General features: G+C 45.1%; 1 protein-coding gene across 1 annotated transcript; it reads right to left on the reverse strand.

Annotated features, from left to right (window-relative positions):
• Positions 1 to 22: 22 nt before the first annotated feature.
• CCR9 (C-C motif chemokine receptor 9) lies at positions 23 to 13443 on the reverse strand. Its single transcript, XM_084754773.1, has 3 exons — positions 13265 to 13443; positions 6136 to 6180; positions 23 to 1214 (listed from the first exon to the last, which is right to left on the reverse strand). Exons 2-3 carry the CDS (start codon positions 6154 to 6156, stop codon positions 126 to 128), a joined length of 1110 nt encoding a protein of 369 aa, XP_084610899.1. The 5' UTR covers positions 6157 to 6180; positions 13265 to 13443; the 3' UTR covers positions 23 to 125.
• Positions 13444 to 15153: the final 1710 nt, after the last annotated feature.

The raw sequence follows: 15153 nt of genomic DNA on the forward strand, positions 1-15153 counted from the left end.
CCCCACCCCCGCCCTGCCTGTTTCCTTACTATTTGCTTTCTCTTTAGTCTCATCAGTGGGGAGACTGTATTTTGTCTATATATTTCACTTTTTCCAAAAAGGGCCATCTGCCTCAGGGGATTCTCTCAGAGGGAGAGAGCCCCCGAAGTTGTTTCCAATAGCATAGAAGAGAGCTTCAAGCTACCCTCTCTCCTAGTGAAGGAGACCCACTGGGCCTGGCTGATGCATCCCATGTTCTTCAGGGTCTTCACCAGATCCCGGCGGAATCTCTCCCCCACAAAAACATAGAGAACTGGGTTCAGGCAACTGTGGAGGAATGCAACAGTCTGAGTGACCTGGAAGCAGATGTCAATATTGGCGGAAATAGCGCAGCTGGAGATGAACATGGTGTGGGCATCGACGGCCTGCACTGCGAGGATGCAGTTGTAGGGGAACTGAGACACGATGAAGACAGTGAGGACAGTGATGGTCACCCTGAGGGCCCTGTGCTTGGATGACTTCTTGGCGTGCACCAGGGTATGAATGATGATGGTGTAGCAGAAAGCCATGACCATGCAGGGCAGGAAGAACCCCAGCGTCACCTTCAGGATCAAGACAGCTGACTTTAGCTTGGCATTCTTATCCTTAGGGTAGACCATGGTACAGATAGAGATGCCAGATTCCCTGCTGACTTGGCTGTACAGGATTTCTGGGGTGCAGAGCACAGCTGCTGTCACCCAGATGGTAATGCAGACCATCTTGCTGTACAGCAGCCTTTTCTGCCTCCACACCTGAGCCTTCATGGCCTGTACAATGGCAATGTACCTGTCCACGCTGATACACATGATGAGCAGCACGCAGCTGTAGAAGTTCATCTTGTACATGCTGTTCACAACCTTGCACATGAAGGTCTGGAATGTCCACTGGCCAGCAGCAGCAGTGGCCCAAAAGGGAAGAGTGGCGAGAAAGAGCAGATCAGCGATGGCCAGATTCAAAAGGAACATGTCGGTCATGGTCTTCACTCTTGTGCAATACCAGTAGACAAGGATGACCAGGCTGTTGCCCAGCGTGCCCACGAGGAACACAAGCCAGTACAGAGGTGGAAGGAAATGGCTCGCAAACTGCCTGACATTGTTTTTCTGACAGAAGAAGCTACTGAAGTTGAAATTTACATAGTCTTCTGTGGAAGCAGTGGAGTCATAGCTGTAGTCGTCAAACATGCCAGGCATAAGGCTCTGTAAAGAACATGGAGAGCATTCAGTCAAGTCATCCTGCCTGATGATAGATAGAATAGCCTGGCCCAATGCCAAAGCCCTATGGAAAAGCAAAAGGAACACGTGTGTTGGGAGGAGGACTGCGTTGTGATTTAGTTTGGTTTGAGCGTGTAAGGTTATGAAATACTGGTCACCAGTATCATGGTCTGAGGTGGGGCCTACTGTTGGTTATGTAATGGGCACTACCTTGGAAGGCATTCATGAGTTCTCTTGGAATCCTAGTTCCTAAAATAGCAGTTTGTCATAAAAGAGGGGGAGCCTGGCCCCCAAATCTCTCTCATGTCCTGTCTTGCCATATGATTGTGTGCTTCCTCTTTTATGTTGTTTTCTGCCATACTGTGTGGTATAACCAGGACCAGAGGTTGGCCAGATGAGGCTGCCTGAAGAAAAGTTTCTGTACAGTTAACCCAATGTACGGTGTTTTGTTAAAACAATAGATAGTAACCAGTGAAATGTTTATTTAGTAAATGTTTATGAGCCATCTGTAAGTTGGTTACTGTGCTAACTGCTAAAGATACTAGGTAATCGAATCTGGTTTCTACGTTCATAGAACTTAACTTATTCATGAAGAATTCAGAGAAGCAAATGAATGCTCATGGTGTGAGTGACAAGTATTCTGATATGATAGGAACCACAAATGGGCATTTACTTGAACTGTGTGAGTGACTGTGACATGGGACAGTCCTTTCCCCCAACTAGTCGCATCTGTAAATAAAAAAAGTAATCAGGAGCTCTTAAACCTACTGGAGTCACAACACCTCTGAGTTTCCTGAGAGCCCTAGAAGTATAAACATGCAACACAACACTCATCACACACACACACACGGTGACATCCTCAACTGCACACTTAAATGTGAGTGTGTTTAAGAGTTCCCAAGGGCTCTTGTTGAAAAAAAATATTAAAATTTCAAGGCAGTAAGCCTTAAGTCAAATATGAACATTCTTAAGCACATGAACCCTGTATGACCACATGATCACACACCCAGGATGCTGGTTCTGATAGACACACATGGCCACACATGAACCCTGTATGACCACAGTGATCACACACCCAGGACACTGGTTCTGACAGGCACACATGGCCACATGAGTAGGGCACACTTGCACTTGCACACTCTCATATGCCTAAGCATGCCCACCCTCCTGCTCACATGCACATCTACATACTCATGCACACAAGTACACATGCATAGACATCTAGACATGTATGCTAGTGTGTCATTGTACTTCCTGTGGGTACCACTGCTAGAGGAGAAAGGGGTGGATGAAACCTAGGTGGGCAGAGAGTGGATGTATGAGGGTGCCAGGTCCAGGGCTGCACTGTTGAAGCCTCCATCTTACCCCCACCAGCTCCTCTTTGCGGTTCCCATTAGGCTTTAAAGTTTCACAGAGACTCTTAGTCATCAGTTGTCCTGCCCTGAGGGACAGTCTTACAACATTTCTTTTCCTTGAGACAAGTACAATAATTTTTTTTCAAGTCATCTCTCTGTATTTGAACTAGACTTACTCTCTGTGAGGGTAGTTAATTTTAGTAAGTATGTTAGTACATTAGTTAATTTATATACTTACTTATTCATATTGAATAATAAAATTCCCCTACTTTTCATTAGCTGTGCTATATAATTCCCATTTGCTTCTGATGGCCAACCAGCCTTTCCCAAACCCTATAGTTGCTAAATACTGGAGAATCTGCATATTCCATTTTCATTTTTGAAAGTAACAATTATCCAAGCAGATTCATCTCTGAAGAATTTTTTTCCCATTTTAATGGCTTGTTGGTACAATACAAGGCTCTTGAGATGTCCTCTAACATTCTCCTTAGTAATATTTCCTTGAGTTATTTGAGTATGGACTATTATCTGTGTGTGTGGGGGGGGGTGTTTGTGTGTTATTTTTACTAGATAGATACCAGGTCATACCAAGTAAGTTCATCATAATCATTACATAGTAGGAGGCTGATGTCTCCAGAATTCTGAGGCTCACACCGCTAAGTCCAACCTACTTGACCCTGGCTGGCAGGAAATAGCAGGAGGACCTCATGGGTGTCTTGGAGTGGCTCTAAAGAGCTCATGTTGTGAAAAACTGAGCAAAGCTCCTCTCTCTGTTTTAGATATATTGGTCCCCAGGTCCAGACACAATTCTTAATTTAAATTTAAAGAAAGACCAGTGTCAGAAGATGCATCTCTGGTGCCAGAAAAGTTGTGCCAACACTGGACATGAGACCAGGTCCCTGGGGAAACCAAGCTGTCAGCTGAGGGTCCCAAGTGGAGTTTGAGAGGAAGAAGAGCTTTGGGGATGGAATTAGACTGTGAGAGCACCTAGACCCAGGACCAGGACAGTAGAAGACTTACAGGTGGGCGGGACATGAGGTAGACTATGAACATGAATAAGGATAATTAGCAGCCCACACAGAGATGATGCAAAACTTTGCTTTTGTGGACTTTTGTGTGGTTTTGTTGTTGTTGTTGTTTTAGTTTTCATTTTTTTTTACCATTTTTTTTATTAATTTGTTCATATTACATCTTGATTGTTAGCCCTTCCCCTGTTTCCTCCCATTCCTCCCTCCCTCCCACTACCCCCCTTCTCCCCTCCACTATGTCTGTGATTGAGGGAGACCTCCTCCCCCTATATATGCTCTAAGATTATCGAGTCTCTTCTTGGTAACTTGCTATCCTTACTTGTGTTAGTTAGGTTGTTGTTGTTGTTGTTGTTTGTTCAAATAGCTTTAATAGACTCTTAAATTATCCCAAGGTGTTGGCATAATGTTCCTGTGGACGGTGCACAGTTTACCCTTGTTGATTCAAATGCTGAGTTCCCTACCCCACTCTCTGGTTTCAATCTGAACATTGCGTTGTGATGTTTACTCTAAGTGTCTCCTGTCTCAAGTTTGTGTAAACATGCCACAGTTGTCCTCTGTGTTGCCAATAAAAGCCAACTAGCCAATGCCGAGCAATACAGAGGGTAGGATGGGACATCTTGGTCAAGAGAGGGTAGGAGAAAGAGCAGGAAAATGAGGAGGGATGCTTGTGAGAGGACCAGGAAACACCAGGGGAAATGAGCCAGACCGAGGATACGAGGAAAAAAGGAAGTTGGAATGGGAGGGAACTGTATTAGCTTGGAGGTTTAGGATGGAGTAATTATTGCAATGCTTTGTGCTCTGGCCTAATTAAATGGATCCTAGTTTCTCTGTGTGGTTATTTGGGTATAAAGCTGACTGAGGAGTAACTGCTGGCTTATTAAAATGATTAACAACATTAAATATTAACAATCATTCAACACAAGGATTAGAAGCAATTAGCAAACCCCTCCGTACAGGCTACAGGGGAGGCCATTTCTCTAGGACACAAATATTCACAAATGCAGTTTCCCAGGACAGAGGCAGATTTCCGTGGCAGAGTGAATAAGGAGTCAAGAGAAGGAAGGAAGGAGGAGGAAAAGTACATAAGAGAGGAGTCGGCTCAAGATGTTTGTGGTCTGGTGTCTGGGGAGAAGAAACATGAAGAGGGAGCTGGTGCCCTGCGGAGCCCGCAGGGTTGAGTACGTTGGGAAAGGTGGGTTCCTGCACAAGCACCGAGGAAGAGCGGAAAGGCTCCTGGAGGAGGCTTGACTACAAAGAGGAATGACAAATGCCCTGGATCCCTAGGCCACCCAGATGCCCCCAGCACTCCTAAAAGAGGAAGATAGCATGTCCTGAAGAGACACAGGTAGCCAGGCTTTTTGTTGGGCCAGGATTCCAGGCCACAGTGCCTTCTGGAGAACTGGCTCAGTAATTAAAATACCTCCACCCCTCATTTGCTCCTCCACTTTGCTTGAGACCTTGGATGCTCGACCAAGTCCCCCAGCCTCAGCTTGCAGGTCAGTAATAGGCGCTGGCAGCACGTGCAGCACCTGAGTGGTCAGATCTCAGAGGGGCAGGATCAGGGTGTCATAGCCAGTTTACACTCTTTTGTGTGGGAGCCCCAGGCTCACTGAGGTCCACCAGGCTCCCAGCGTCCATCAGGACTTCTCTATCCATGGAATGTCATCACTGTGGGGACTCGACTTCCTTTATCTGCGCTGGCTTTTCAGGTTTGACCATTTTCCAAAATGCAAATGAAAGATGGCGTCTGAGAAGCACTGCTGAGCATCAGCCCCTCAGCCTCAGAGGCCAGGAACCAAGGTCTACTGCAGAGGAAATCAGGGCTGCCTCCTCATGTTCCTGGGACCAAATTAATAGTCTGTGCAGCCATGGAAATATTCCCAGACAATGCTAAGGACATATTGGTGTGTCACAAATAATTTTGTTGACAATCTAAATCAGCCATCCCATTCTGTAGGTCCTAGAAACCTACAAGGTACTGTGAAGGAAAATTTGTTCACTTTACCGAGGAGGCTTAGTTTTGATTATCTACTTGTAAAACGTATTTTTCCCTTTTACAGATGCAAAATGAAAGCCCTCAAATAGTGTAAGGTGCTAGCTTTGCTTCTATAATTAATCCATCCTATACTTCATTTCATTTTATGTTAAAAATTTTTTTAATCTAGATAATGACTTGATCTGCTAAACTTGGTTCAGTTCTTGGCCTCTCTGAGAAATACCACAGTATCCTTTTGAAGGAGCTGTGTGTTATGAGAGAAAATTGCGCATATGTCCATGCCAGGGCTTTTACTAAATCTTGTCTTCACAGCATGCCCCTCCCAATGCCGACTCTACATATAAAGGCGTGGGTGTGGCCTGAAACATCTCGTCTAATGATGGTCACTGCTGACAGGGCTCTTCTCCTGCAGCACCACACAAGACATCCATCCCCACAGGTAGATTCCTCCCCATGTCCCCATGCAGGGAGGGCCAGAGAGTGGGAACAGGTGTGTCTGAAGCACCTGAGGTCATGACTATACTTACTGCAAACTCTGTGGGTGTCATAGTAGGTCAGATGCCAGCCAGCTTCTAGAAAGAAAGAACAACAACAACAAAAATCAGAAAGAAGACAGACTTACAATGCATGCTAGGAACCAAACACCAAAGGTGGAGATTCAACATTGAACTTGTTTGTGTTTGTGAAAAAAAGTCACAAGAAAGCATTAGAATGCATGTCCCTTTTCAGCCTATAGCAGCTGTCAGAATATTGTTGGAGATATGGGATGAAAGCAACAATTCCAGAGTTACTACTTATTTCTTTACTACAACAGCCCAAGCATTTAATTCTTAATTTCTTTTAACTTAAGTATCTAGCAAAACTTGCATTGCAGATGATGAGCCACAGGGACTCTCAGATCATCTCCGATCCATCCTTACAGTGTAGCTCATTTCCTCCTGGCTCAACTTCTGTAAGTTCTGAGAATGGCTCCCCCCTCCCTACCTGTACTTTATTATAGCGCCTAGGCATGAGCTAGCAATACCAGGTCAGTGCTCCCTGAAGAAGGGTGTCCAGACATCCAGAAAGGGGAAGAAACCCAGGTTTGTGTAACCAGAGTTGGATCCTTTGAGGAGAGGTCTGCGCCTGCACAGCACCTCCACCCCAACCCCAGTCAACACTGAACTCGGCACATTCTGCTGCCTCCTTTCCTGGGCCTTTCCTCCACTCTGCCTGTCTCAGAGTGCTAGGGACTTCTTTACACAAAACTATTCTGGAAAACAGCTTGTCAGATGTGTGTGTGTGTGTGTGTGTGTGTGTGTGTGTGTGTGTGTGTGTGTGTGTCCATCTGTGTCTGTGTTATGTGAGTATACGCACGTGTGTGAATACCTGTGCCTCGTAAGCCCAGAGGTCAGCAGCAAGTGTCTTCAGTCTCTGCATTTCCTTTTTATGCATATGGGTGTTTCGCATTCATGTCTGACTGCTCACCAGATGCGTGCCTGGTGCCGGATGAGGCCAGAAGAGGGCATCAGATCCTCTGGAACTGGAGTCCAGATGTTTGTGAGCTACCATGTGGGTTGTGGAAATTGAACCCAGATCGTCTGGAAGATTGTCTACCAATGCTCTTAACTACTGAACCATCTCTGTAGCACATTTTTCTTTTCTTTCTTTTTTTGTTTTGTTTCATTATGGCAAGACTTCTCACTAAACCCAGAGCTCACCATTTCAGCTGTACTGGCTGGTCTCCAAGATCAGCCAGTCTATGCCTCTTCAGAGCTGGGGTTATAGGCATTACCATTACACTTGGCTTCTGTTGGTGCGGAGGATCCAAGTGTGTACAGCGAGTACTTTAACAACGAGCCATCTCCCAGCCCACTGGAGGACAGTTTGGCAGCTTCATAAAAAGTCAAACGTGTTTTTACCACACATCCAACATTCCTACTCCAGAGTAGCTGCCTAAGAAAAACCACAACCTTACGTCCCCAACGCGCATGAATTTTCACGCCAGCTTTGTTAGTGACAGCCAAAGAGACAGCCAAACTGTGAGTGTAATGGTGGATAGATGGAAGAGCTGCTGGAGCGTCCACATGATAGGAAGAGGAACAGGTGGCCACCCCGCACTGGAGTTCAGACTGGTCGACACAGAATTTTATGCTGAGTAAGGAAGGCGAACCAAAAGTATATTGTTTGTTTTCACTTACGTAAAACTCAAGATAGTGCAGAGCAGCCTCCAGTGGCAAAGGCAGATCAGAGGTTTCCTGGAAAGAGGCCATGGGGGAACGCAAGAGGACAGTTGTGATGCCAAGGTGACGGGGAGCTTTGAGTGGGAGGAGGGGGGTGGGAAGGTGGACGAGAGCGTGTTGTTCATTTTACATCTTTGCAGCTATTGTTATTAGGACTTAAAGAAGCTGCAAAAGTAAAGAGGAAAAAATAACGTTTCTTTTTTCTTTCAGTAATCAGTCATCTCCATCATCAGCAAGCCCACAGGGAGCTGCCACACCTTTCTTCCCTGCCCTTCCGACAGCAGCTCTGCCAAGCACCTTGGTGCCTTGTGTTGTGCTTTGGAAATAAGGGAGCCACACAAACTCACAGTTTTAAAGTATTAGAGGAGAGGGTTTGTGTGGCCGTGTAGCACTATGATCCCAGGGGGGAAAGAGCAGAATTGAGAGTTCAGGCCAAGCTGGTCTACATAACAAAACTCTAAAAAGTAAAATTCTATTACATAGGTAAATGAATAGATATACTGGAGCTAAATAGACACACACACACACACACACACACACACACACACACACACACACACACACACACACTTCTCTGTGTGTCCCGTATGCTTGAGATTAGATCTGGGGGAAAAAAGTGCTTTGGATGTTCATCCTAAGACAAATGGAAGCCTGGAGTGGGGCTGACCCTGAGTCAGTGTGGACCTCAGCCTGGGCCACATCCTCACTGAATCCCACCGCACCTGCAGGTAGCTGGGGAAATCTTTATATTGTCTTTAAATATACTGTTTTTGGGTTTTTTTTACTTTTGTTTTTACAATATATTTTTAGGGCTGGAGAGATGGCTCAGAAGTTAAGAGCACTGGCTGCTCTTCCAGAGGTCCTGAGTTCAATTCCCAGCAACCACATGGTGCCTCACAACCATCTATAGTGTGATCTGGTGCCCTCTTGTGGTGTGCAGGTGTACATGTAGGCAGAACACTGTATACATAATAGTGATAAATAAATCTTTTTAAAAATTTAAACATGTATTTTTTATAGAGTATGGAGCTAGACAACTAGCTTAATGATTAAGAGTGTATACTGCTCTTATAGAGGACCACGTTCAGTTTCCAACCCCCACAGAGGGAGCTCATAATCATTAATAGCTCCAGCTCCAGGAGGCACCGATGATACCTCTGGCTTCCAGAGGGATCTGCACTCACATGAACATACTCCCACACAGACACAGACACAAACACACCAAAAAAAAAGCTTTAAAATTTTTAAATATTTGGCTAATATACAAAAGTTGAGAGAAAAGAATCAAAATACTGAAACATTTAGATCTCCAATAACTGATATCAGCTTGTTTGCTTGTTTGTTTGTTTTTCGAGACAGGGTCTCTCTGTGTAGCCTTGGCTGTCCTGGACTCACTTTGTAGACCAGCCTGGCCTCGAACTCACAGTGATCTGCTTGCCTCTGCCTCCCGAGTGCTGAGATTACTGGCATGCGCCACTGCACCAGGCTGATATCAGCTTCTGTTTTTCTTTCCCAGGCTTGTTTCTATGCATGTACTTTTTTTTCTCTTTTTCTTTTCATCAAACAAATTATGATGTTTTATCCATTACTAGGTATTCTTCCCCACCTAAATAAGCTGGCTGTGTTGCCTTCTAACACACCCTCTAATTTATCTAATCTCTGTTTATAATTACTTTGAAATACTTCTGGATGAATAAAAGTGGGACATGCATTTTTTTCAGAAAATTATACTCTTTTCTTATTAAGTTTGAGAATCACAACTTCTCCCCAAGTTGCATTTCTAAACTGTTGTGGGGTCCTTGGCTCTTTTGGGGGTGATGGATTTCGCTTCAGCCACATTTCGGGTATCATCAAGACAACACTAAGCCTATGCTAAGATAGGAAATTCAAATGATAAAAAGAAAAGCAACCTTTTGGGGATAAAAATTACTTTTCCACTAAACGAAAAGTACCCCTAAACTAAGCAGGCCGCTTTGGGAAGCGCCGACTGGCCTGGAAACATGAGTCATAAATCACTCCACATATTTCTAGAACCAATGGCTTATGTCACCTGACTTTTCCTTGTATGAAGAGTTTGGACAGTGGTCACAGGACACCTGAGAAATTTTTCAGAAGAAAGAAGCCAGAAAAGGAAGGCGGTTTTGGTCATAGCAAGTTATAGTGTGAGGACAGCAACAACTATGTTGGTACAAGTAATAAGAACTCTTCTTAGTGCAGGGTGTGCAGCCATTGGTGTGCATGTTTACTAGCCACCGTGGGGGTAAACAGCACCAATGTGTAGCTCAGGACACCTCTGCTCAGTAGATGCTCTGCTGAGAACCTGCTCTGGTCTCTAAATGCTGGAGTATTTTCTTACAGAGCAGAAGTCTGGAAACAACCTAATATACAGCAGCTGGCCACCTTGTGATGCACCTACTCCAAAGCCACATAGCCAATTAAAAAGAAGAGATGCTTCAAGCTAATAAAGAGGCCACTAAAATTATTAGATTAAAATGTAAATTTCACAAGACTGTGCTTTATGATCTTTAAGCATATTAACAGTAACTTGTACCATTCTTGGAACAGAAGCTGTCATGAAAAAGCCTAACCCATGATCACCAGTGAAAAATAAGACTTGATTTTTTTTTTCTCTTTTAAATTTTGTAATAAATTAGAATACTTACTGAGTGTGTGAAATTGTAAGAGCTGTCATAAAATAACTTGCCAGCCTTTTTTAAAGGGAGAGAGGTGTTCATCACACCTGCTTACAAAGCCTCCTCCAGCTGCCAGAGCCACAGCTGCCAGCCCACTCCAGGCTCCACTAATTAGGACAGAAATCAGACACTAGCTCCTTATGAAGATTACTCTTTCTTCCATTATAAATCTGTTTCTGACACAGGAAATTTGGAGAGAACCAAAGGAGAAAGCATGCACGCGTGTGCACACACACACACACACACACACACACACACACACACACACACACACACTCCCCCCTGAAGTCCTGCATGAAGACCACAGGCAGCTTTGGAAATTTAAATTGATTTCTTTTTAATCTTTGGACAGATACTTGTCAGATGTGTTGCTGCCCGGGCAGTCTCAGAGCTAGCTTTCATTTTCTTCTTGCCTTGAGAAGGAAGGAAGAAAAAAGAAGGGGGAAAGCCCACATATGACAAAAACACTCAGAGAGTGAAGGAACCACTCACGTCCCGGGAGTGAGCAGCCTTCAACTCAACACAGCTCTGACTTCGCTCTCTCAGCACTTTGCTCTCCTTGTGGACCCCGACAGCTGAGTCCGTGGTGGCCTGGACTATGGGAAGACCACTGGGCCAGAAACCATTGCTCCTCTGCTTTTGCTTTATTCTTTCTGCAGGTGGGGCTTGGCCACAAGGAACACGTCTTCACAGAGCCTGGATTGCTCATCTGGAAAACGAGGGCAGTGACACTCCTACCTGATCCCAGGGCTGGGTGGACAATCGGGTAGCAGGCTCCGCTCCGCTCTGCTCAGAACATAAGCTCTGTAAGGTCACTTCCATCCACAGTCAGTGGCCAGTGTGCTAGACACTAGCTCAGCATACACAGCAGGCCCAACAGTTCACACCCTGAGAGGCTCACACTCAAGTTCAGTGAATAAGCTGAGGCTGGAAATGACAAAAGCAGTGTCCGGAGCGGCTGCAGGGATGAGGACAAGAAGGACTTCCCTGAGAGTCACTCTGCTTAGAGTCACGGGGTGAGGCAAGGGACCAGTGTTCTGTGGCAGGAAAGACACATCAGCTAAGACGTGAAGCCTGAAAGCACAGCATCCAGGAGGCAGAGGAAAGCGGCTCATTCTACAGAAGTGGAAACTGCCTATGCGGTAGGCCAGTCTGAAATTATCCTCACTCTGCCATTATTTTCCTATTCTTTGTTTTCCTTAAGGAACTGACAGAAAAAATTCAGATGGATGTGCCTTGTCATCACCCATATCCAATGCTACTGGCACTCACAGTAGCTCACGCTGTGAACAGAAGTTATGAACCCAGGTCTGTTCTATTCTTTGACCTTTGTCCTATTGGCTACTCATGAGTTGAACCATCTCATGTATGCATACATACATACATACATACATACATACATACACATACACACATATATATACACATATATACCATATACGTGTGTGTGTGTGTGTGTGTGTGTTCAGCTCTGCTTTTTTTTTTTCTTCTTTTTACATTGGGTCAGGAACTCTGAGTCACCTAGCATAGGGCTCATTCACGAAGCCTGGGTCAGGAGCTCACTTCCCTGGGTCCTGTGAGCACAAGACGAGAGCATAGGCAAGAGTGGACAGAAATAGAAAGAAAGGGGCTCTGAAACTCCAAGTGCTGAAACGAGTAATATTTTGGATTGTTTGGCAAAGAAAATAAAGAGGCAGATTCCCTCAGACACTGGAACGGACACTAAGCAGCAGCTGCCCTGGCCTGCTGGCTGGCTTTAGAGCAGGCTAATTAGGAACTGATGAGCGAGGGCGGGGGCGTCATGGGTAGATGGCTCCGAAGTTAAGAGCAGATACTGCTCTTGCTGAGGACCTGTGTATGAATCCCAGCCACGTCAGATGGCTCACAACCAACCACCAGTGCTGCGAGCATCTGCTCTCCTCACCTGTGCACATGCATAATTAAAAGTAAAGTAAGTCTTTAATTTTTTTTCTTAGAACTGAAGAAGGTGAACATACCATAAAAGAAAGGACACAGCAATTTTTTATGGATGGGTCATTTAAAATAACAGCTTCTTTTCTGATTAAAAAGGAGTAGTTTCATAATGCACAAAAAAGATTCAAAATCATAAACACACACACACACACACACACACACACACACACACACTCCTTATATATAAATGATTTTAGAAACTCAAGTACCACTTTCCAGTTGAGCCATTGTTAAATTTCTGAGGCATATTTAACACAACACACACTCCGTGGAAAGGTGGCCACACTGCACACAGTTGTATGTGTATGCCTTAGTCTTCCCTGGGCCACTCTTCACATACTGAACACAGTAATGACAACCGAGCACTTCACTGTCCAATGACTCACAGCCCACTTCACAACTCACTTCTTGTTGCCAAGTTTTTTTCTGCTATATGAGTCCTTTCCATGGCCAGTCACTTAGACCCAAGGTTGTCACCCCTTTTGCACTTTTGGTAGCCCTCTTGCTACCTGTCCCAACACTACTTTCCCCCCTTTCAATGTATGAATCACAGACAATGCTCTTGAGCCTTCGCTGTGTCAGGAGGGAGGCTCATTACTCACCCTACAAGCAGCCCTAACCGTCTGGAACTCTGTGACAAAGGTCCTGGTGCACATGACACCTGAACACATAAATTCAAGCTTGGGGTGTAGACGCCTTGGTGGCAGCATGTAGCTAAGTACACAGGTGACACCGAGGGCACAGAGGAGGAGAAGAGTGCTACTCACCAGAAAGGGAAGCACGGAGCCGGGCCTGTGGGGAGAGGACCACTGCAGCTGTCTGGGATGAGGGGTTAGCTTCTGTGGGTTCTGAGCAGGCTGCTATCCGATAAAACACACCAAAAAGGAAGCCAAGCCACGTCTGCCTGTGTTGTCACTGGTGGAGTAACCCAGAAGGGTGGGGAGCCACCTGCTGCAGCTTCTAGTGACGCACATCAATCATTTGCAGCCAGAAATGGAGAGCTGAGAACCACTGGGATTAAGGGGAAACATCTTTAGTGTGGACAGTATAGAGGCTAAGAGCAGATTGTCTGTCTAGGCCCCTGATACTGACAGGGACAAGGAACATGGGAGTCTCGGCCAGAGGCACACATGAGAACGGGCTTGTGTGAGGTGCTACCTCTGTGCTGTCCATCAGGACAGCCAAGGCTATACAGAGAAACCCTGTCTCGAAGGGGGCGGGGGGAATGGTGTATCCTTTCAGGCCTTGAGAGACCTGTGTTACCCAAACTTACAGCTACTAGCCAAAGTTCCCACTGAAATTGAAACTGCAGTGGGAAGTTGACACTCCAGTGGCTGCCGCAGGGAACTGTACAGATGCCTAACTTACCTGATGTAGCAGAGCACTCTGCAGATGGTGCTACCTTAGAAAGCTGTGTATGTGATAGGCAGCTGGTCACAGACTGTGAAGGGCCAGGGACTCCTTGAATGCAGGAAGGTTTTACACATACATTAACATTGTTAGCCAAAGTGTCTTTATGAATCACAGGTGTTTTCGATGAAGTTTTGAAAAGTCTCAACATGCAAATGTTATATTTTTATAGACGCTTACAGATGATACCCTCTCACAGGAACACAGTTATAGTGAAGATTCTGTTATCATTATTCTTAAAAACTCCTTTTTTATACTTAAAATGTACAAATCAAAGCTCATTTAAGAGGACTAATTGCTGTACTAAATGGCTAATATCCACTTATAAGTGCGTACATACCATGCGTGTCTTTCTGGGTCTGGGTTACCTTACTTGGGATGATCCTTTCTAGTTCCATCCATTTGACCGAAAATTGCACATCTTTGTTTTTAATAGCTGAGTAGTATTCCATTGTGTAAATGTGCCACATTTTCTTTATCCGTTCTTTGGTTGAGGGCCATCTGGGTTGTTTCCAATTTCTGGCTATTACGAATAAAGCTGCTATGAACTTAGTTGAGCAAATGTCCATGTGGTAAAGTGCAGCATCTTCTGGGTATAGATGAGTCTTCAGGTAGCGCTATTCCCAATTTTCTAAGAAACCTCCAGATTGATTTCCACAGTAGTTGTACAAGTTTGCACTCCCACCAGCAATGAAGGAGTGTTCCCCTTTCTCCACATCCTCACCACCAGATGCTGTCACTTAAGTTTTCATCTTAGTCATTCTGATGGGTGCAAAATGGAATCTGAGTCGTTTTGATTTGCATTTCCCTGATGACTAAAGGCACTGAACACTTCTTTAAGTACTTCTTAGCCATTAGAGATATCTCTATTGAGAATTCTCTGTTTAGCTCCATACTCCTTTTTTAAATTGGATTATTTGGTTTATTGATGTTTAATTTCTTGGGTTCTTTATATATCTTGAATATTTGCCTTCTGTCAGATGTAGGGTTGGTGAAGATCTTTTCCCATTCTGTAGGCTGCTGTTTTGCCCTATTGACAATGTCCATGCTACAATCCACGGAACCAAAGAAGCCAAGGAGCGTACAGGGAGGATGCTTGAGTCTCACTCAGAAGAAGACATAGACATCTGAAGCAGATGAAGGGAACTGGGTGAGAGGGGTTGTGGGTGGGGGGGGGTGGGGGGGGGGAAGAACCACGGCAGAGAACAGAGATCAGTAGGGGGCCATCTCTGGAACTGGGTAGGCT

This window comes from Acomys minous (genome assembly GCF_964271855.1).
Source record: "Acomys minous genome assembly, chromosome: 13".
Lineage (NCBI taxonomy): Eukaryota > Metazoa > Chordata > Mammalia > Rodentia > Muridae > Acomys > Acomys minous.